A 24,992-nucleotide genomic window follows, 5' to 3' on the forward strand; every position below is an offset into this window, starting at 1 on the left:
ACTTCATTCATCATGGTATCTCCCTCCCTGTTCTCCTACTCTGCTCCAAAGACCTCAACATAGATCCAGTTACTCAACCTGATAGAAGAGAAAGTAGGAAGTAGTCTTGAACGCATTGGCACTGAAGATCACTTCCTAAATATAACACCAGTAGCACAGACACTGAGAGAAACAAATAAATAAATGGGACCTCTTGAAAATGAGAAGCTTTTGCAGGGCAAAGTACATGGTCAATAAGACAAAAAGACAGCCTACAGAATGGGAAAAGATCTTCACCAACCCCACATCTGATGGAGGGCTGATATCCAGAATATATAAAGAACTCAAGAAATTAGACATCAAAATGCCCAACAGTCCAATTAAAAAATGGGCTATAGAGCTAAACAGAGAATTCTCAACAGAAGAATCTCAAATGATCGAAAGACATTAAGGAATTGCTCAACATCCTTAATCATCAGGGAAATGCAAATCCAAACGACTCTGAGATACCATCTTATACCTGTCAGAATGGTAAGATCAAAAACACTGAAGACAGCTTATGCTGGAGAGGATGTGGAGCAAGGGGAACACTCCTACCCTGTTGGTGGAAATGCAAACTTGTACAACCACTTTGAAAATCAATATGGTGCTTTCTTAGAAAATTGGGAATCAATCTCCCTCAAGACCCAGCTATACCACTCTTGGGCATATACCCAAGGAATGCTCAATCATACCACCACAAGGACACATGCTCAACTATGTTCATAGCAGCATTATTTGTAATAGACAGAACCTGGAAACAACCTAGATGCCCTTCAACTGAAAAATGGATAAATAAAATGTGGTACATATACACAATGGAGTACTACTCAGCAGAGAAAAACAATGACATCATGAGGTTTGCAGGCAAATGGATGGAACTAAGTGTTTATTACATTTATTGACTTGCATATGTTGAACCATTCCTGCATGTCAGGGATAAAGCTAACTTGGTCACAGTGGCTACTCTTTTTGATGTATGTTTCTATGCTGTTTGTAAGTATTTTACTGAGAATTTTTGAGTCTATGTTTATCAGAAATATTGGCATGTAGTTTTCCTTTTTTATTGTCATGACTGTTTTGGTATTAGAGTGATACTGGCATCATAGGAGTTTGGAGTGGTCCACCTGTTTCTACTTTTTTGAATAGTTTTAAGAAGGATTGGCTGAAGATGTTTGAAAGTCTGATAGAATTCTGCTATGAACCCATCTGGCCCTGAATTTTATCTCATTTTTTTTTTTAAAGGCAGAAGGCTTTTTGTTGCTTTTTCAATCTCATTTGTTACGGTCTGCTTAGGATATTGACTTCTTGGTTTAATTATGGTAATTTGATTGAATCTAGATATTCATCCATTTCTTTTAGGTTTTCCAACTAAATGGAGCACATTCCTAAGAGCAATCCTGATAATATTCTGAAATTCTTTGCTGTCTGATGTAATGCTTCTCTGTTCATTTACGATTCTGTTAATTGGGTCTTCTCCCTCTTTTGGTTAGTTGAGATAAAGATCTGTCAATCTTTATCTTTTTAAAGAACTTGCTCTTACAGGATTTTTCATATAGTTTTCATTGTTTCTAGTTCATTAATTTCTGTACTGGCTAGTTTCATGTTAACTTGACACAAGCTAAAGTCATCAGACGGGAGGGAGCCTCATTTAAGAAAATGCCTGTATAAGATTGGGCTGTAGACAAGTTGGTAGGACATTTTCTTACTGATTGATGAGGGAGGGCCCTGTCCATTGTGGGTGGTGCCATCCCTGGGCTGGTTGTCTTGAGTTCTATAGGAAAGCAGGCTGAGCACACCCGTAGGGAGCAAGCCTGTAAGCAGCACTCCTCCATAGCTTCTGCATTAGCTCCTGCCTCCAGATTCCTGCTCTATTTGATTTCCTTTCCTAACTTCCTTTTATTATAAACTGTGATATGGGAACACATGCCAGATATACCCAAGTTGCTTTGGTCATGGTGTTTCATTGCAGAAATAGAAGAATTAAGACAACTTCTCTGATTTTTATTAATTTGCCGTCAACGGGGTTTTGATTTGGTTTGTTCTTGTTCTTCCCAATTTTTGAGTTGCATCATTCATTCATTTGTGCTCTTTCTGATTTGTAATAAAGTCACTTAGAGCTATACATTTCCCTCACAGGACTATTTTTGATGTGTCCCAGAGATTTTGTTTTCATTTTCATTTAGTCTCAGGACTTTTTTTTCCCCTCTTGACTACTTTGACCCATTCACCATTCAGCAACGAGTTGTTTCAACTCCATGAGTTTGTGTACTTACTAGAGATTTGCTTGGTGTCAGTTTTAAGTTTTACTATATTGTTGTCAAATAGGATACAGGGAAGTATTTCAGCCTTTTTGAATTTGTAAAGATTTGTTTTGTGTCCCAGAACTTGGGCTGTTTTAGATAAGCTCCGGAGCACTGCTGAGTAGAATGTGTATTGTTTGGTGTTTGAGTGGAATATTCTGTAGATAAGTCCATTTGATGGATGATGCCAATTAATTCAGATGTTTTTGGTCCAAATGACCCATCTATTAAAACAAGTGGAGTTTTGAAATCACCTGCTTTAATGGGTTGATGTTAATCTGTGTCTTTATATCCAGTAGTAGAATTTTTTATGAAACTTCACACCCCAGAGTTTGGTACATGTATGTTTAGAATAGTAAAGTATTCTTGATTAATTATTTCCTCATTTAGAATGAAGTATCCCTGTTTATCTTTCTGATTAGTTTTAGTTTGACGTCTTTTTTTTTTGTCAGATATTAGGATAGTGATGCCTGCTTGCTTGTCTTTTTTTTTGTCAGATATTAGGATAGTGATGCCTGCTTGCTTGTCTTTTTTTTGTCAGATATTAGGATAGTGATGCCTGCTTGCTTGTCTTTTTTTTTTGTCAGATATTAGGATAGTGATGCCTGCTTGCTTGTCTTTTTTTTGTCAGATATTAGGATAGTGATGCCTGCTTGCTTGTCTTTTTTTTGTCAGATATTAGGATAGTGATGCCCGCTTGCTTCCTGGTCCTATTTGATTGGAGTGCTTTGTCTGTCCTTTTAAGGCTTTACTTATTTTTGAAGCTAAAGTATGTTTCTTGTAGACAACAGATGAATTTTGTTTCTTGATCCATTCAGCTAGCGTGTATCTTTTGATCGGAGAATTGAAGCCATTGACACTTAAAGATATTATTGAAATATGTGCATTAATTGTGGTCATGTTGATTTTTGTTATCATTGATACTTGTATTTTAATTATGGCTTCATATTTCTTTTCACAGTCTGTTGGCTATATTCATCCCTCTCTTCAACAGAAAATATTCCTCCCTGTATTTTCTTCAGGTTTGGTTTGTTGTATATAAAATTTTTTAGGCTGTTTATATTGTGGAAAGTTTTCCTTTCTCCTTCAAATATGGCAGTTGATAGTTGTTCTGGGTATATTGTCCTAGGATGGCCATCTTGATCTTTTAGGACTTGGAATGCACTATTCGAGGCTCTTCTTCTGGCTTTCAAAGTTTCCCCTGGGAAATCATTTTGCTGTTCTGCTAAGTTTTCCTTTCTATGGGACTTGAATTTTTTTCTATTGCAGTTTTCAGTACACTTTCTTTGTTCTGCATACTTAATGTTTTAACTATGATATGCTCTGGGAAATTTCTTTTCTGGTCTTGTCTATTTAGTGCTCAGTGTGCTTTTTAAAATTTCCTTGGGAATGACTTTCCATAGTTTGGGAAAGTTTTCTTCTTGTTGAAGATCAGGTCTATGTCATTTGATTTGGGGTTCTTCTCTCTCAGTTATGCTTATAACTCAAAGGTTTGGTCTTTTCATGATGTCCCACACTTCCTGTATGTTCCTGTGTTTTAAAAATCATATTCTTTGGTTTTTATCCTTCACTTCAACTCCTGATATTCTATTTTCTCTTGATCCATTCTACTCAGAAGGCTTTGGGTTTTCTAGTCAGGTTATTCAATTTTGTCTTCATTTCAGTTGAATCCTCTTCAGTGTTTCCATCTCCTGACTGAATTCTGTTCTCAAGTCCTAGAATGTCCTTGTTATTTCCATCAGCCTGTATCTTCCTGGGCATCACTCAAGTATTTATTCTCCTTAATTTCATTGAGTTGTTTGTGTCTTCTTAAAATTCCTTGAATTCTTTGAAGTTAGTTTATGATTATTCTTTTAAATTGTTTCCTGGGTTCATCCAGGTATTTCTCACTGGCAAACATTTCTACAGGATAGGTAGTTTTTAGAGAGGAGATACCAGGTTTCATATTGTTTGTATTATTTGCAATGATATCTGGGCATGTGGACTTTTTTATGCTAACATTGACAGAGCAGGTTGGGGCAGAAGAAAGGATGTGCAGGTGAGTTGGGCCTACAGGTTGGAAGGTGGGATGAAATTAGATGGACAGAGAAGACTGGTATGGTGTATAGGATGTTTGCACCAGTCCAAGCCTGGAGTGTGGGGTAGATCTGATGGGTGTACCAGCTTGATTCTCTGGTTTGCTTACAAAGTGGGAGGCTCTGCATGCTTCTTAGGCAAGTGTGGCAACACCAGTCAGGAGGAAAGGTAGGGATTGAGGGAGTAAGGGCCAGAGACTGCAGGGACCAGAACTGCTTGGTATACATTTGGTCTACTGAAGACTTGATCTGGAATACAAAATAAATTGTCAACATAAATGTTCTTCTCTGGAATCGTGAACAGCACGATGTATATTGTCTATGTTAGGAGTGTTGGATTAAAATCTCTGTGCTCTGGATAGAACAAAAACATGGCTTTATAAAAAGCTTTTTAAAATTTTATTTACTTATTTTTAGGACAGTTTTACTATGTAGTCCTGTATGGCTTGGAACTCATTATGTAGACCAGGCTGGTCTCAAATTCACAGAGACTACATGCCTCTTAGTGTTGGGATTAAAGGTATGTACCACCATGCTCAGCTCTCAGCTTTGTTTTAAAATTATTTTAGCTGGGTAACATGCAGAAGCCTAAGAGTAGTTTAGTCCATAGTATATTTTATCCACCTTTATCTTGAATCTCTAAAGTTCTGTCTCAAAATTCTGAGGACCATTAAGTTTTCCATGCTGAAGAGAAAATAAGGTGAGTTTTAAGTAATTTGGCCATGGTCCTATAGTCAGTATGTGACGAAGTATCCAAAGACCAAGTAGTTTACATTATTACACTTTAAAATTTGTATTATTGTGTATGCTTGATGTGTGTGCAGGGGTGTATAGCATGCATGTGAAGGACAGAGGGCAACTTTTCGAAGTTGGTTCTCTTCTCCTGTGAGTTTCAGGGATCAAACTCAGGCTGTTAAGCTTGTGTGGCAAGAGGTTCTACCCACTGAGACACTTTGCCAGCTCTATATCACACTTTTAAAGTATAGCAACCACAACATTCCAGTTAGATATGCCTAGACAACATACACTTATATACACTACATGGAATGTTTCTGTCTCTATGTGTATATGTAAATTTATGAGATCACATGATTGTATAAAAAAATGATTTACATTCCTAGTTGCATTTAAGAGGCTTCATCCCAAACATCACTGCAATGTTATGGTTACCTTGAGTTGAGTGGCGGTCTATCTTATTGATTTTACAAACTGGATACAAGCTAGATACAAACAGTGATGCTCACCTATATAAGTGTCTTAACCACCTACACATCTTCAGCCCCTATGTTCAGCAGAATTTGAATAGCCTAATTTCCTTTGAATTCTTTATATACAGGTTTTCTCAGGCCTTTACACTAATGCCTGCAGGTAGCTATAGTCCATTCCCAACAGGTAATCATTTTAGAACTTTAAAATTTTGTTACACATCTCTATTCACATCATAGTATACACAAAATATAGTTCCAAGGAAAACACTGGATTCTGGAATAGTGTTTATCAGATTTGCTTTGAATGCAAGGTTACAGAATGGAAAGGTGGTCAGAGGACTCCAAGCTTCTGGTGGGGTCAAGGGGAAGAAGGGACATTCTTGGCTTTGTGGTGCTATTCCCCCTACTGCTCCTTTAAAATGCACTCTGGGGTAGCAAAGTAATTTAATGTTAGCCCCTGAAGCTGAGCTTCATTAGCTGGAGATGAAGGATTATTATCTGGTCTTCATTCTCCCAACTGCCTGAGCTTAGCAGTGAATTTCCTAATTAGTTGGCCTCTGTAGTTAAGTGCACAGTCCTCCTGGAGAAGTGGACTGCACTTGGTTTTGCTGGCGCTAGGGGCTCTATGAGTTTGAATTGACTGCTGGCAGCTGAGCCACATGGTTCCATTTCTCAAGTCTATGACCTTGGGATGTTTCTGAGTTTTTTGTTTTTTTTTTTCCCTATAATTCCTTTCAATAAGAATGCAATCTATAAGTGTTTTCTTTTTAAAGCTCTGGAAGTAGCACTCTCCAAGTCTCATCATCTATCTGGAATTATTTTTTGCCAGCAACACACTTAGTACCAATTATGAGTAAACCCTGTTCTTGGATGTGAAAGTATAGACAACATACACAAAGAAACCAAGTAATACCACTGTAGTTTCATATACTATTTATTTATTAAGTTATTAATATGGACAGAATTCTGCAACATTAGTCCACGTATCCAGCCCAGGAGAAAGACGTTAAAGAGCTCATTCCTATAAGAAGTATAGCACAAGCGCTCACAACAGTTCCCTTATTGGGACATCAGAGGGAATTGTCAGTCAAGTTTTTACTTACATGAAGTAAATCTTCCTTGAATTTAAAAGTGTGAAAACCAAAGTCCGATTTAGATAATGCAGAGATACGTGTATCTCCTGTTGGGGAGGAAGGAGCTGTCCCCTCTCCAGCAGCCCCTCTCACTGCCCTCCAGTCCTGTGAAGGAGCCCCCACCCTCCCTTGTATATCAGCAGGGGTCAAACGGGTGCAAGAAGGCAGGTCACAGGGAGTCCTGATTAATTTATAAAGACTGTGTGTCAAAGCTCTAAAGACTCACTTGGTGGTGGTTAGTGGCAGTGACGAGCACACTACACTTTGCCAAGGTTCCTTACACCGAGTCCCAGCTTGCAGCCTGTGAGATTACCATGGTTCTCAGCGGGAAAATGCAAGTGAGGAACTCTTTTAACAATGACTGCTATGAGGCCATCTGCAGTGTACCGGACTGGCTACTATGGCTTTTAAAACTGGCCTTCCTTCCTTCCTTTAGCGTAGACAAGCTTACATCTTCATGTTTCCTCTTCTATCCACCTAGAATTAGCACAATAGTTAAAAGGAGTATGAAAGATGGAACTCCTTGCTTTCAGCCTGAAAGATGAAAAACAGGGGTGTGTGTGGGGTCCTCCACCGAACAAGCTGTACTCAGTTTTCCTCAGTTGAAACGAATGGCAAGTAAGTTTTATTAGAGACATGTGTGGGACGACGCTAGCTCACTGATGGAAGGTCTAGATGTAACTACACACAAATCAGAATGTAAAATACAGGCAAGACCCAAAGTGGTCCAGTATGCTAGGGTTTCTTTATCCCCTCTGTCCCGATCACACTGAAAATCATGTTTCAGCACTGGGCCTTGGTACCACTGTCTGTTAAAGTCGGAGGGAGATGCCTAAGGAAGCTTTGCCACGTTGTTTGGCAAACTGCCCATACAGTTCAGAAAAAGGAGAAACCGTAGAGAAAGAGAGAGTACTGAATCTATTCAACTCCAGGCACAAGGGGCCTGACATCAGCAGAAGACTAATGAATGAGCAGCCATACAGTTTTTGATCACTGTGCTTCCCAAGCACCAAAACCTATGGTGGTACTTTTACTGTTCAGTCTCATCTTTAAATAAGCTAGACAGATCCTGCTGCATTCTTTGTTTCTAATTTACCAGTACATTATTATGTAGCTTACTGCATGTGAAGAGCAAGTCAGCATGTAGTACCAAGTTTACATCATCATAGGGCTACAACATGCACATTCTACTTAATGTAGCTCAAGCATCAGGGATAACAGTTATGGGTGGAGACTTGTTTGGACAGTCGTGTTCACATTAACTATGGGTTGAGAAATCTTATTAGGCAGGTACCTATAGAGTTCTTCAGTTGGTACTGGAACATTACACGCATGCACAAGTGATGTAGAGGATGGAGCGGAAGAAGCAGCTGGATGGAGAACAGTGGGGTAGTCAGCTGGGGTGATGCCTTGTGCCAGGAGGGGCCGTCCTTAGCTTTCCACTGTAAGTCTCTGCTCCGTGAGAGAGGCCTGTTGGGCAACACTTTTGTTCTCGTGACTTCGAAGTTTGGATACAACGTCTAGAAAGGCCAAATCCTGCACTTCCTTGTATAGAGATTCTGGAAGAGAGAAGAAACCGCTCACGTTTCCGCTACATTGTTCTAATCGCACTGAGTAACCTTCTCTAAACATACACCTGATGATTGGACTAGACAGAGCTATAAAGCCAGGAATAAATCAGGAAAGAGTCCAACAGGATCTAGCAAGGTCTTTTTTAGGAGTGCACTGTCATTTATAAAGATTTATATTAGGTTCTGCAGTCTGAAGCTGTTCAGGGTAATAAGGTGTAATTAATATAGCTCACTGTATAATCTCAACATCTAGTAATCCCACCAGCAATTCAAACAAAAAGCTAAATAGTTTATTTAAAAACCTGTTAAATTTTGTGATAAGTGAAGTTTTTACTTTATATACTTTGGATAAAATCTGCAAAACTCACCTCCTTGTTAGACTTTTGTTCCTAGCCTTTTCCGACCTTTTTTGCTCATTTACCCTTAACTGTAAGGAAGTTTAGGACTCCCAGGGTTATTAAGGACCTGCTATTGGGAAGAATGGGGTCTAAATATGTTCAATATAATCAATACTCTGCAACTGAAATTGTTATTATTTATTTTTAATTTTCATTTAAACTACAAGCTTATACCGCAGGGCATGAATTGTGTTCGGAGGACAGTGTGTGGGAGTGGATTCCCCCTCAACCATGTGGATCCCAAGAACTATGCTCAGGCTTCGGTGGCAGGCAAGTACCTTTAACTGAGGGGGCATCTCCTTGATTCCTGGTGTATTAATTTTGGTATGTTCACACACCACAACTAATCTTTTAGTAGAAACAGGAGAAATCCATCTTAAAGTCACATAGAATATTTTTTTCTCTTTCTTGTTTTGAGACAGGTCTCTCTACATAGCCCTGGATGTCCTGGAACTCACTATGCAGACCAGGCTGGCCTCAACTCACAGAAATCCACCTGTCTCAGCCTCCTGAGGGCTGGGATTAAAGGCATGGGCCACCATACCTGGAAAGTCACATAGAATCTTAAATAGGGGGCTGGAGAAATGGCTTAGAGGTTAAGAGCACTGGCTGTTCTTCCAGAGGTCCTGAGTTCAATTCCCAGCAACCACATGATGGTTTATAACCATCTGTAATGAAATCTGGTGCCCTCTTCTGGCCTGCAGGGATATATGCAGGCAGAACACTGTATGCATAATAAATAAATATTAAAAAAAAGAATCTTAAATAGACTTCAAGTTTACAAAATAATCTTGAAAAGGAACAAAGTAGAAGTGTCTCCCATTTCTTGACTTTAATGCAGTTCTGTTACAGAGGCAGACACAGAGCAACAGAATAGAAAGAGACCAGAAATAAATCCTCAGACACAGAGCAACAGAATAGAAAGAGACCAGAAATAAATCCTCAGACACAGAGCAACAGAATAGAAAGAGACCAGAAATAAATCCTCACATTTGATTTGATAAGGGGCCCAAGATTGGCTAGGAAAGGGCAAGGCTTTTCAACAAATGGTGGTGAGAAAACTGGATTGTCATATATAAAAGAATGAAGTTGATGCCTGTCCTACACACAAACTCACAATGGAGCAATAATCTCAAACTTAGATTTTATTCTCGGATACAGCAACACAAAGAGAAATGAACTAATGGTATTTCATCAAAATAAGAAGCTTTTATACATCAAAGAGCATTATCAACAGAACTAAAAGATAACCAACAGAAGGGGAATATTTATTTAAAAGATTTATTTATTACGCATACAGTGTTCTGCCTGCATATATTCCTGCAGGCTAGAAGAGGCCACCAGATCTCATTATGGATGGTTTTGAGCCACTATGTGGTTGCTGGGAATTGAACTCAGGACCTCTGGAAGAGCAGCCAGTGCTCTTAACCACTGAGCCATCTCTCCAGCTCCCGGAACAGGGAATATTTATAAATCACATCTGATAAAGGATTAATGTCAGAACACATGGAAGGAACATATGCCAAATCAACATGCCAAACAACTTTCAATGTACACAGGAAAAGATTCCCAGCATCACTGATGACTACAGAAGGCAGATCAAAACAATCACCTCACATTCACTGAGTGGTGATTACAGAAAAGCAGGGTTAGTTGGGATGCTGAGAACTGGAACCCATATGCATTACTGGCAGAAATGTTACACAGTCAAACCCTTTGGAAAACAGCACTGCAGCTGCTCCTCAAACACAGGAGCAGATTTATCATAAGATCCCAGTTTCCATCTCTTTGTATATTCCCCAAAGAACTGAAAGCGGGGCCTGAAGAGTGATTTTTATACCAGTGTTAAGTGGCTTTATCCCAAAAAGGCAAGGTATAAATAAGACAAATGCCCATCAAGGAGGGAATGCTGGGGGATGTCTTTCTGTATGCTGTGAATATGTGTGGGTCCCACTGGATAATAAATAAAGCTGCACTGGCCTATGGCAGGGCAGGACAATGTTAGGGAACACATTCAAACTGAAGACAAGATGAAAGGTGGAGTGAAGGAGACTCCAGCTGCCGCTGAAGGAGCAATAAGAGGTCAGCAGACCGGTGATGCCACGGCCACGTGGCAACATATAGATTAATAGAAATGGGTTAAGTTATAAGAGCTAGCTACCAAGAAGCCTGACCCATAGGCCATACAGTTTGTAAGTAATATAAACCTCTGTGTGTTTACTTGGGACTGAGCAGCTGTGGGACCAGGTGGCAACAGGAAAACTTCCAACTACTGAGGGAATAAATGTCATATACACACACAACAGAACATCACTTAGCATTTAGAACAAATACGTTATTATTCAACTTACATGACATGCCTAGAATTAATAATAATACTAATAAAAAGAATACAGAACTGCAGCAGGAAGAGGTAGAGAGATAGGAACAACTGGGAGTTACTGCTTAGTGGATATAGGATCAGTTTCGGAGGATGGCAAACAGCCTGGAGACAGATGGTGGTGGTCAGGAAGCAAAGTGACCACACTTCCTGCCACTGAACACTGAAAAATGGCTAGTATGGTAAAGCTATGTTTACATATTCTATTACAATTAAACTGTCTCAACAGAAAGCTATGAATGTGCTTCAAACAACTGGACAAAACACCCCAGGAAGAAAGCAGAAGACAAAAGCAGCCAGTGGGATTTCAGCACTAAGGTAACTTTCAGAAAACTAACCAAAATAAAACTTAATACATTTAATACTGGAATAAAAGGATCTGTGGAAATAAGTGCTAAACTTTAAGATGAGACATCATAAATTACTGTTTGAACAATAGATAAAGTGCCAGGAGCCTATAGAAATGACTGAAGATCTCACATCTGCTCCATCAGAGACCTTGAACAAGAAGGAAAACAGGACAGAGCTTTAAAGAGAGTCTCAGGAAATAATGGTTAAAGACTCTCCCAATTTAGTAAGAGACATGAACTCATATAGATTCTAAAATCCGAACAAACTTCAAACAGGATAAACCCAAATCTGTGCTTCAAGACACATTTTACAATTGAGAAAAATGAAAGCTAAAAACATGGATAGAGGAAACAGAACACAGTGGATTTCTCATGAGAAACTGTCATGTATAGATGGAATGAACAAAGAATCAGTTGACTATAGACAATTATAAATGAAGGGGTTGATAAAACATTCTTAAATGAGGGAAAATTGAATTTGTTGCTAGGCGGTAACTTAGAATGGCTGGGGGTAGTTATCTCAAAAAGCACCAGCAGAGCAGACTGTAAGTAAAGACTGTCTACCAGATACTTCAAACTTATTAACACTAGACGACACTAAGAAAAGAAAGAAAATGAAAATGCTACTTAAAAATAAGCAGGAGTAGCTATGTTAACACCACATAAATGAGACTTCAGAGCAAGAACGTTAGTAGAGACTGAGAGGGACATTACATGTCACAGAAGCGTTACTCTACCAAGAAACTGCAAGAGCCCTAACATCGTATGTGCCTACCAATACTGTTTATAACATTCTAAGAAAAAACTGATGGAGCTGGAGGACAAACATACAAATGTATTATTATGGGGAGGAGGGCTTCAGTACTCTTCTCTCAACAACTGACAACACTCAGGAAGTCAGCAAGAGTACAGGAAACACCACCACATCACCCCATAGAATCAATCGATATTTCTAAATCGTTCCATTCAGTAACAGCAGAATGAACATACATCCAAGTATCAATGGTACATATACTGATACACATCAATGATTTCTCGAATAAAGTCTTTAGTTAATACGACAACATGTGAATCCAGAACTTATTCTTTACATAAAAACGTATTTGGGTATTAATAAACACAAGTTGATGCCGGGTGGTGGCAGTGCATGCCTTTAATCCTAGCACTCAGGAGGCAGAGCCAGGCGGATCTCTGTGAGTTCGAGGCCAGCCTGGTCTACAGAGTGAGTTCCAGGACAGGCACCAAAACTACACACAGAAACCTTGTCTTGAAAAAAACCAAAAACCAACCCCCCCCCCCAAAAAAAAAACACACACACAAGTTGATTTTTTGCTGTATTTACTGTATGACACTATTTTAGAAGAATCCTTTGGGGACAGTTTCAGTTTAGAAGTAGTCTTGGGAGCTGGAGAGATGGCTCAGCTGTCAGGAGCACACATGCTCTTGCAGAGAGAAGACTGAGTTTGGTTTTGAGCACCTACATCTGGCAGCTCACAACTGCCTGTAATTACAGCTTCAGGGGATCTGACACACTATTCTGTCCTCTGAGGGCAAGTTCCTGTATCATCTTAAAAATTAATGTCTACTGCTTTTGAAACACAGTCAACCATTTCCTATGACTTTTATTTACTATCTGATGGAAGCCATAGACTGATATCAAGTGAAAGAAGGAATACATACCAGATCCCATGAGAGCACAGATCAGGACCATGGAGTTATATTTGATTTCCGGGGCACTTCTCTCATCTGCTAGCAGTCGGTGTAGAATCTGTACAAGCTTAGCACTTTCAAGATCTTTCTCAGCAGGACCTACAATACGAAATAGAGTGTCAGCCACTGTGGATGGTGGTAGTGCCATCAGGTTAAACATTGTTTCCCCTTCTACACACTATTTACAAAGAACTTCCCAAAAAGGAGCAGTGAGAATTTCTATGAAAAGACCAGGGTATGGGGAAGAAGAAAGCTGCTTAAACAAAACATACAAAAAACAAAACAACCAAAAACTTTTACCTATTTTTCTATATTAAAAAACATTAGTTGTTACTTAATATTCTGTGCTTTAACATTACTCTCATAAGAAAAACCACCAAAAAGGACAAGACAAAGCAGAAAAATAAGACAATACATGCAGACATATACAAAAAGAAACATGACTAAAACTCCCAAGAAGTCTAGGATACATTCAAGAAATGAAACCTAAGAATCCATGGGGCAGGAGGAGCAGAGACAAGCAATTTATTCAATGAAACAACTCAACCAGCGAAGAACCTCTGCATGACTTATCATAGGCAAGCTGCCAAGAATATAAAGAAACAACATTAAAACCTGTAAGGGAAAAAATACAAAAATATCGTCTTTCATTAGCACCCTTAAAAACCAGGAAAGCATGGAACAACACAGGTCAAGCCCTGAAAGTAAATGACTAACACCAAAATTACTACATCCAATGAAATTATTTCTTAAAACTCACGGATAAATAAGGACAGTTCAAGACAAACTCAGATTATGGCAATTCATGCCAAGCAGGCCAACACTGTAGAAGATTCTTAAAGGAGTGTGTATAGAGAAAGAAGACAGCATCATCCATGAACACACAGGAAAGCAAACATTTCATGAGACGAACGCAGAGATGAACAGAGAGCCGAGGTGGAGGATCGATCACACCCAACACAGCAAATTGCTAATACTAACAGAAGGAAGATAACACTATCACAGGAAACAGCAGACCCTTCTAAATGATACCTCTAAATGCAAATGACCGAATTTGCCAATTAAAAGATGCAGACTGAGTGGATTGAAAAAGGTGATCTATCTGTTGTCTCCAAGGAACACAAGTAAGATGTACAAACACTGAGAGTCAAAGGCTGTATATCTCCCAAGCAAAGAGCTGTAAAGAAGCTGGTAAAACTGACAGGTTAGGATTAGTCCTTTGGGAGGTAAGATAGCTAGGGAAAGGGTGCCCTGGGGTGGAGAGTTTCTCTTGGCATGTCCTAAAATAGTGGAGATGGTGCCTACTTCCTCTTTCTTTTTCCCTGAAGCTAGAATGTGCAGGCTTGCTTGCCCCAGGCATGTGCAGTTGGAGACAGGCTGTATACCAACCAGCCCTTCTGTCTTTGAGTAAACCAACTGGAAGGCTCCTACACAGGAAAAACTTACCTTCTCTGACAGAGATACTCAACCAACTAGACTCTTGCCTCCCCTGGCGAAATGTGCGTTCCAGTTCTCTCTTCCTCGAAGGAGGAGTCTGCTTCCTCTCCTGCTTCCACTTGAAATCAAATCTGGCTCTGCAAACTTTCTTTCCTGCTTTTTAATCCTTTGGCAGAAAAAACAAATCTGTCTCTGCACTCTAGTTCAGTAGACTCCAGCTCTGACCGGTCAGGAGGAAATGTGGACTACAGTTCATCAAGACAGGTACAATCCGGAAACCAAATTTTGGGGCTTTGAATTTAAACACGCACACAAAGGCACAAAAGACCACACAGGTCCTCACACAGTCATAGCAGCGGATTCCAATATTCCATGCTCTTGACAGATTTGCCAAACAAACCAGCAAAGAAGCTTCAAAGCTAGATTATATCACAGACCAACTGGATATTCCACCCAACCAATAAGGAATATGCACACATTTTCCTTAGTGGCATATGGAATCTTCTAAATCTGATGATGTTATAGGCCACAAAACAAGCCTTAACAGATACCCCAAAAGCAACAACACCAAAAAACAAACAAAGCCTGAAATAATTCCTTCTATCTTAGCAGACCACAGTAAGCAAAATGAGAACTCAATAGCAAGAGAAACATCAGAAACTATACAAATACTTGTATGCTAAAAAATTATACTATTAAATGAACAACAGTCATTGAAGAAACAAGAAAGACATGAAATTCCTAAAATCTCATGAAAAAAGTACTATCTCTTATCACAACATCTGGAATACAGTAAAGATGTATTAAAATGAAAAGGTTATAAATATAAACACACACACACACACACACACACACACACACACACACACACACACGATATTGGGATCTCACAGTTCTAGCAAACCAAAGAAGTCACCAAACCTAACACAGCAAGATATAACAAATATTGGGGAGGAAGCTAATGAAAAAGACAAAAAAAAAATGCACATAATCAAAGAGCTGGCTCCCTAAATAAAACAAACAACACCCCCAAATGTTCAAGAAATCCTTAGCCAAACTAGGAGAAGACTCAAATGAATAGGCTTATCGATGAAAAGGGGGTTGTTACAACACATGCCACCAAAATCTGGAAGATCACTGGAGGCGCTTGTCCTAGCTGGTGCAGTAAGAGAAAGATAGAAAAAGTGCCACAAATAGGGAAGGAGGAAACCACATTATCCCTGTTTGCAAAGAACACGATTCTCCATTTAAAAGACCCTATGGGTTGGGTGTGCTGTAAAGCATTTTTGGGTCTTAGCCAAAAGTTATATGGCTCTGATACACCATCCCTGGCTGACAGTTATCAGGGTCTGGTTCTATTTGTGTCTTGGCTTCTCATGGAGAATTCTGACCACATGGATGCTGTATACTAGACAGCCACCAATCACACACAGAAACTAACAGTTCCCACCCTAGCAGAAGCAGCCACCCTCCTGGATTTTTCCTTTCCAATTTGTTGGGCTGTGTGACAACCTAGCGGAGCCAAGCTTTAACAACTTTCACCAGAGCCTGATTGGAGCAGAGCTGTGACACCGGCTGGGGAACTATCCCTTAGAGGAGCAGAGTTGTTGCACTCCATAGGACCTGAGAGAGCTGTAACAACCTTGCTGGGGAACCCTCCAGTGCTGGAGCAGAGCTGTTATACTTGTACTGGGAAAAACTTTCCTTGGAGCAGAGCTGTAAGCGGCTACGCTTCAGTGACTGTGTTAGTCCTTGGCTCCCAACTGCCAGGATACCTTTCCATCTGAGTTGCAAGGCTTACATAATATACACAGGGGGCCTTAAACTCACTATGTAGCAAAGACGATGCTGAAGTTCTGATCTCCCTATCTAATACCTTGGGAATGTTGGGATTTACAGATATGTACCACCAGGCACATGGGGATTGAAACTCAGGACCTTGTGCATGCTAGGCCAAGTACTCTGCCAACTGAGCTATAACCCCAGTTCCAGATTCTTCTTCCTGTGATATTCCAGGTTTCATTTCAATGATTATAAAGTTTATTGAAAATGTTTTATGTATCTTCCAAGTAAAATAATACTTAAAAGTTAAGTCCTAAAGTGTTGATCTAAAAATGTTACACAAAGCATAGCCACAGGAAAACACCTGTGACAGCAGCTTACATATGATTTTCCATATATTTGGATTTAAGTAGACACTAGCAAAATACTTCCACAGCCAAGGTTCTATTTCATTTCCATTCCACTCCTGTGCTTCCTTTCATCCAAGATAAAAATAGTAAAAAATAAGTTTGTCAGCGAGGTACTTACCCAATTCCAAAGCTGCTATTAGTGCCAAAGCAACAAGAGCTTCATTCTGCATTATTACATGTTCACTGGTTGCCATGGTAACTAGATGCTTGATGCCACCACTCTGTACAATGGTTTTAATTACATCCTACAATAAATAAATATCACAGAATTATAAACTTTAATTCTACACATAAAGAGATGGCATAACAATCAGTCAGCTCATTGTTGAGTAGTTATCGGACAGTATCCTGTATGAATCATTACATTTTAACCATACATTTGTTTTTTCTTCACAGAAAAGGAAAAGCTTTTAGCTTTAAATAAACTCATCAAAAAGTGACAACTTAAATTGCCTAAGTGAAAAAGACCATTGCATTTCCTGTCAAGGAACAGAGAGGCCTAGAAGCTACTGAAACTGAAGAAGTAAAAGTGTCACTTCCCCATATGTACGTGTATCAGGATCAACAGGGGAAAAGGAAATTTGGAATGAAAAAAGCTTTGCTTTAAAAATGTTTGTGATAGTGCCAGGCAGCTATTCTCTAGATACTCTGGATATGGATGGATATTATATATATATTTTACCCCTTCATTTAATTTGACAAATTTGAGATTAAATGTCAAAAAGACTGAGAACAGGAGAAATAGCCTTCCCCAGAGAAGAGCACACCAACTGCCTGTCCAACACCAAACAGTCCTGAAAACACACACACACACACACACACACACACACACACACACACACACACACACACACACTAGTGAGAAATGAGGCCATGAATTTGAGGGAGGGAGGGACGAAGGGTACATATGGGTCTGAAGGGAAGAAAGGGAATAGAGAGACTGTAATTGCAAAAAAAACCAAAAACAAACAAAAACCCCCCAAAACCCCACAAAACAATAGCACATGAATACACACACACACACACACACACACACACACACACACACACACACACAACTTTAGTCACAATTATTCTCGGTCCCCTTTCTCACTCTGACTTTAAGGGAGGGGTGCCAGAGAACTCTGGAGTGGAGAAGTCCTGGTACCAACACTGACTTGACAAAGCAAACTACTGAGCCTGTCTTTGACAAGTGACTTCATCTGTGACATGATTTACCTTTCATATGTTTCTGTAATAACTATAAGGCTATATAAAAAGGACATATAAGAATGTGGCAAAAAGTCACATGCAGTAAGTAGTCACAATTCTTCTTAGCAACTATTTTGTCTTCATTCTGCTACAAATTTTGTTTTCTTACAGCTCTTAAGCTAACTAATTTTGTGGAAAATCACAATTTCAGAATAATTTACTTTGTTAGCTTCAAAGGCGTACAAATCTAATTATGACTGCTTTTCTAATTTTCTGAATTATTTAAAACATGCCTTCCTTTATGTTTCTATCTTACATAAAATTTTAAATCAATTATTTATAGAAAATATGGCTTTGAGCCCTGTGATAACATTCCAAATCAGTGTCACCTAAGAATTGCATTTTTATGGGCAGCTGTGCTCTGACAGCTCTCAAGCCTTTTCCCTTTGACCTCTTTTAAAACTGTATTTATTATTTATTGTGTTTGTGCATGTGAGTGCCAAGTGGGCTTACAGAGGAATCAGAGAACAACTCTTGGGAATTCTCTCCTGCCACCTTGTGGGATCCTGAGATCAAACTGGGGGAATCAGGCCTGTCCATAAGCCCCACTTCCCACTAAGGCACCTCACCTGTGCCAGAGAAACGATACTTTAAAGCCTTTCTAAGTGTGGCCAACTTGGTAAAAAGTAACAGTTGATTAGAACTTTCAGAGGAGCTTACTGAGTAAAGACCAGAAAACATTAATAGATGCATGTAGTTCCCTAAGGAAGGCCTGAGGACTGTCATTTTTCCTTTTTCCTTTTTCAATGGCTAGTTCACTGTGGCTATATAATAGCAGGGAAGGGAGGAAGTTTGTAATGAGAACAGTCTCCAAGTCCAAGCATGTCACCGCTCTTACTAGAACAGGTATCTGAGTATTTCCTTTTAAAAATGTCTACTGTCTCTCCAACTATTTCAACAAATGATTATTAAACTGCTTCTCCACATGGCTGATTTTCCTGATAGAATATGATAAAAGTTTATAGACATAGCTCATTTTTATCCCCTAGAGGATTCTGTGAGCAAGGTATTATCTCCAGTTTGTAAATGAAGAGTGGCATCTGCCTAAATCAGACTGGGGCCAAGGTTCAAATCCAGATCTCCAGATCCCTGTTTTAAACCAATTATGTTCAAAGCAAAACTGCACTCAGCTGCTTCACATGATCCAAAGAGGCTCCACAAATGCATTTATAGTTATATTTTAACTGCAAGGTTTTTTTTTTCCCCCAGAACTAAAGGCTAGTTAGTACCATTTCAGAAACCAACAAGGTTCACCTGGAGTATTACAACTTAAATAATATTCTTCAAAAAATAAATCCAGCTATTCAGTTAGCTTCTCTGAGATCATTTCAATCACAATGAATAAACTAAATAACATGACTTTGTAAGGAGTCTTTTTAAAAAACTATATTTTTATTTTATTGTCATTGGTGTTTTGCCTGTATCTGTATTTGTGTGAGGTGTCAAATCTCCTGTAGCTGGAGTTAGAGAGAGCTGTGAGTTGCCATGCGGGTGCTGAGAATTGAACCAGGGTCCTCTGGAAGAGCAGACAGTGCTCTTAACAGCCGAGTCGTCTCTCTAGCCCATAAGGAGTCTTATCTAAACCTCAGATGTCTGCAAAATCTCTAGAAATTTTAGGTATATTTTACCAAGTTTAAAACTGTTTTATCTTATATTTTATTTCTCAATGAGGCTTTTTTTAAAATTAAATCAAAAACCAAGTTTTGGAACACAGAAAACAAAGGCAAACAATCCCCACTGACAGGCTCACCTCTAGCATTTACAGTTGCTTTCCCCTTAATTACTTTATGTGCACATTAGATGTTCTGTGACAGGCTTGGGTTCAGACCACCAATTTACGGACTGTAGTATGGTGTGGCCAATGAATCATGTAACAACAATTTTCATCTTTACATTGTATCAATGCTTGCTCAGAAATCTGAATAAATGTCGGATGAGTGAGCCAATGACTAAACATGTTAGTCTGGACAGGCTTTTAAAAGCTTACTAACCAGGGACATTAAACTTTTCTAAGTGATAGCCAACTCCGGTAGGTGGCTGACTTGGTAAAGGCAGCCTAGACTTCTCCTCCTGTGTCCGCCCTCTGCAGCTGGGAAGTATATACATGCACTCACCGAATGGTATAAGCACAGGAAGCTACTGCACATGGCCGAGATGACTAAGCATGTGAAACCTGGTGAGTCAGTGAAGACTTCTGGAGGGCTAAATCTTAAGACAGCATTCAAGACGGCTCTCAAAGGACTACAACATTCAACATGTATGACTACACAGGTCAGCGCAAACATGCATGTACTCCGCTGTGTGCTGGTTGATCAGGGGCCTGACAGTCATGGAACTGTCTATTAGGTATAGCATTAGTGGACAGGAACAGCTCTATATGTTCAAAGTATAAAACTTCACGCTCAACTAGACAAGACAAATTTGAAAATAGAATAATGCTGCTAAACCTGCGAATCTGAAATCCTCAGAGAAGTTCATGGCTCCTTCCTAATCATCATCTTGGACAGAGATCTCTTGGTTCCTGAGCCCGACTTATTATTCAATTACTGAATACCCCAAATTCAGCTTTATGTAATTACTGGATATTTGAAATTCAAGTGCATGACTGGTGGATGGTTCCCTCACAGGCATACTTCCAAACAAAAGAGGGGTAGCACGAAGCTCCTGGGTGAGCTGGCCTTTGACAAAGCCGCTCACAAACACTACACTGGTTTGGCACAGAGTCTTTTAGTAGCAATTAAAGAAATGGAATGAGATGGATTACAAAGGACTGCTGCTTCATGCAACATCCACAATACAGCTGCACTACGACAGGCAGCAGCTTAAATACCACTTACAGACATTATCACGGGGTGAGAGAGAAGCATAGGATGAAGGATTAACAACACTGCTGACTGGCAGCTCCACATCTCCTACTCATCCAATTCTTTGAAGACCACAGTCTAACATGAGAAACAAGGTGCTCATTCTGAGTTTTGCTTATTCACCACCAATGCCTATGGTCAACAGACAGGCTACCCATCCTTAAGAAATGGGCACCAGCATTTAGAGCCATGCCAAAAAGGAAAAAAAAAAAGTGAATGGTTTGGGAAACCACAGTTGTTCTGATGGCTTGGTTGAGCTCTCAAATAGACAAGACCATCAAAGGGCTTTGGGAGAAAGGAGAGAGAATACTCTTTTGTTTCCAACAGCATCTACTGACAGTTGAGTGGAATGCTGTATGAACTAGATATCAAATACGAGTCTTCGCCAATGAATATGGATATGGAGTTGAAACCACCAGAAGAGGAAAGGATTCATGAGTGGAATCTACTGTTCTCTAAGTAATCTGTGATTGAAGCATTTACTGAATTGTCTCTCTACAAATTCTGTCTAGAGGGAAATTAAATCCAACATGAACCAACAACTGTGAGCCACATTTGAAAACCTCATGGAATTAGACAAATGCTCAACCTCCAGACACTTGCAACCTGGGAACAAGAGTAAGGAAGGAAGTTCTATTAGTATGTGTGCAGCCTTTGGTCACAGACTGATTTCTTCACACAGCTGAACAAATCATAAAATCCATATGGAAGCAAAAAGATCTGAAAAAGGAATCTTTAAACAAAGCTTGAAGTGTAACAATTATCCCTCACCTTCAAAGTACACACTTCAAAGCTATAGTAACTCAAATGTCACGAATGGCATAAAGTAGATACAGAAAAAAACCTAACACCCAGAAACAACCTCTGCATTTACAGACAAATGTACCAGGAAAATAATATTCACAGGTAAAAGGCTAGTTATTCTTGCTATATAAAAATTAAAGGGGGCGGTCAGAAACCTAAATATAACACAAAAACTGTGGAAATACTAGAAGAAAATACAGGGCAAAAGTTCAAAACACTGAGATAGGGAACAGGTGGTTGTTGTACAACTCCAAAAGCACAGAAACTAAAGCAAAATCAGAGAAACGAAACTATCAAACACCTCTGCACAGCAAAGCTGATCAACGACAGTGGAAAAAGATTCTGCACATTAAGACAAGATTAACACTCAAGAATATATAAAGATTTGAAAACGCTCACCCCAAATCACCCATTTAAAAATAGTAAATTGATACTTCTAAAAAATCAAACAGCCAATAAATTTACAGAAAAGGGGGGCATGATTTCATTAGCTCTGAAGGAAATTCATGTCAATATCACAGATACCACCCATCTCACTAATGATTATCAAACAATGTGGAGAAAAGGAAAGCAAATTTTCATTTATATTCATCCACCATCCATGGGACTGTAAATAAGGACAGCAATCAAGGACAACACTAGAGAGGTTTCCAAAGAACTTCAGATTGGAAATAAATAATTTGGTTTTCTTATTCCTAGGTATACACACAATGAAATCAGTTGGAACAATGTTGTCATTTATACAAAAAAAAAAAAAAAAAGGATGAAACTGAGGAGTCATATGTTAAGTGAAATACCTCAGACACAGAGATCTCAAGAGAGCTTCAGGTTCTCTTTTATATGTAGATATAAAAACTAACAAAGCAACCAGAATGTGTAACTGTGATTAACTGTAGGCTAGAAAAGTAGGGAGGCTCTTACAGGGCTTACTGGAAAGTCAAATCACTGGGTACCTCTACACAGGTATAAGTTATGGTTTTCCATAGTATGGCGGCAGTAGTGCCAGTTCACAACTGGAATTTACAATTACTGTATATATTTAATGAATAACTACTAGTGAGAAGCCCCAAAGCTTTAGATACAAAATAATGATAAAGAAATGGACATATACATTATACCAATTAATCAGTATCTACTATATACACATTGAAATTCCACCTTCTAGCCCATAAATATGTATGATTATGTTAATATTTGAAAATGTTTAAAGGAAATGTTAACTGCCCTATCATTATCCAATGTGTATGCATCAAACTATCATACTGTACCCTTTATAAATTTGAACAATTAATAACTTCACAGGTTCAGAACATACATGTTCACACTATTAAGTGGTAGTGCACTGTCTTATTCATAATGTATATTAAACATCTGCCAAGTCGCAGGCTTATAAGGTAGCAGCTGTCACTAGCTTGACACCTGGTATTCAGAACTGTAGGACATTCACCTTTTGTGGGTTCTGTGTATGTAATAATTTGGTGAGGGTTTTTGAAATTTCAAGTAGCCCAGGCTGGGCTTGAATTTGAGATCCTTCTGCCTCAGCCTCATGAGTCCTTGGATGACAGTGGTGTATGACCATGCCTGGCTAGATGGAAACTTTAATATTTCTTTCTTGACTTTAGATCTATTCCTACCCAGTACAGTAATTAAAGATGGTTAAATTTTGCTTTATTGTGGTTGGTTAATGACCCAAAGCACCAATTACCCCAAACTGAGAAGGATTTACAGAAGTGTGAGGTTTTAGTAAAATAGTTGTTAATGGAATTTTGTAATCTCTCAATTCTCAAAGCAGTAATAATGTTGCCAATTGACAAAAAAAGCAGTAATTCTATTAACAAAACAAACAAACAAGGAGAAAGATAACAACTGAGAAAACTCTGTAGGGATGTATCCAAAATTTAATTATTTCAAAGCTTTATTCCAAAGCCTTTCCCAAAGTATGTTCAGAATATAGTTTAGAGACTCAACTTGTAAAAGAAACTCTTGGTCAAATCAGTTTATTAGTGGATTACAGGGGGTTCACTGAAATGTTTGAATCTATGCTTTTCATCCCAAAGTAACAACAGGGATTAACAAAATTACACTATTTCTGTAATTAAGCCTACCATATAACCCTGTGTCTGTCTGCCCATCTGTTCTTTTTTGAGACATGATCTCACTATGTAGCCCAGGCTGACCTGGGCTGACCTGTGCTATGTAAGCCTAGCTGGCATCAAATTCGGAGAGAGAACCGCATGCCTTTGCCCACCATGTACTTCCACACCCAGCCTTATACAACCTTGATATTTTGGTAACATTTCTTGGGTAATTATTTAATAGAATACATTTTATAATCTGTTCTCTATTTCGATGTTTGTTATATTAAAAATAATTTAAACGAACAATCCTGATTTAGACCTCATGTAATGACCACACCCTAAAGGCTGATCACAGACATATGTAAACTAATGTTCTTATTGCTGTTGAACAGCTTATTCTCGAATGTGGGAAAGACACAAAGAAATACAGCCATGTGCACTAAATTGTAAACCTAAACCTAAAATTATGTGACCATAGGCTGCAATTCCTATATAGTTCCCAGTTGTTTTCTGTTATATGTACATGCACCTATACATACACATCTTCAAAGATGCAGGCCACATTTTTCATCTTTCTAAGAACCTACATGGTGTTGGATACTGAATGGGCACTTAAAAATGTTTGGGGGTGGGTGGGGGTGGGTGGGTGGAGGAGGAAGCAGAAGTTAGGTGAAGTAAAGGGGTACCTATGACAAATAAAATACATAAAACATCTTAATATTTATATTTCTACTCAGTATTAGAAAAGTTTTGGTTCCTAAATATGGTTGTTTTGAAAGTTGGTATGAATTTTTCCATGTACAACTGAAGCTTGTGGCTTAGCCACACTTTATTATTTATTTATTTATTTAGCCTTACTACCACACGGAACAGGAATTTATCCAAGAGTTCCATGTTCAGATGGAAGAACTATTTTGCTGTTATATGTAATACAGTAAACAGAATTTTGCTTTCCCTAAACTCTAAACTGTTGGTGGGAAATCTCATGGGGCAAAGAAAGTCTAAGGGGAAACACTCTAAAAAGTCTGGGGAGGTGGGTTAGAGTACAGAAGTGGGGGAGCCTGAGCCGCTCCTCTGTGCCTTGTTTGGATGCCTGGCATGCCCTATCTGGCACCAAGCCCTAACTAACTCATTTAAAGAACTGCTTCCTCCTGTACCTAGTACAGGGCCAGCCGATTGTATGCCTACATCTTGTCACGTCCATTTCCCATCTCCGATGC

The 24,992-nt window shown here is 39.0% G+C and overlaps 1 protein-coding gene across 6 annotated transcripts in view; it reads right to left on the bottom strand.

Annotated features, from left to right (window-relative positions):
• Positions 1-6,520: 6,520 nt before the first annotated feature.
• Rap1gds1 (Rap1 GTPase-GDP dissociation stimulator 1) overlaps positions 6,521-24,992 on the bottom strand; it is a 142,671-nt gene continuing 124,199 nt past the window's right edge. For all 6 annotated transcript variants that reach the window (XM_052730564.1, XM_052730562.1, XM_052730561.1 and 3 more), the window contains 3 exons: positions 16,894-17,020; positions 13,117-13,245; positions 6,521-8,296 (listed from right to left, as the gene is read on the bottom strand). In XM_052730564.1, the coding sequence (XP_052586524.1) occupies positions 8,169-8,296; positions 13,117-13,245; positions 16,894-17,020 (384 nt within the window). In that variant the 3' untranslated portion in view covers positions 6,521-8,168. The remainder of the gene's footprint in view (positions 8,297-13,116; positions 13,246-16,893; positions 17,021-24,992) is intronic.

The sequence above is a fragment of the Peromyscus californicus genome, unplaced genomic scaffold (assembly GCF_007827085.1).
Source record: "Peromyscus californicus insignis strain IS unplaced genomic scaffold, ASM782708v3 Scaffold_9__1_contigs__length_137607984, whole genome shotgun sequence".
NCBI classification, from domain to species: domain Eukaryota; kingdom Metazoa; phylum Chordata; class Mammalia; order Rodentia; family Cricetidae; genus Peromyscus; species Peromyscus californicus.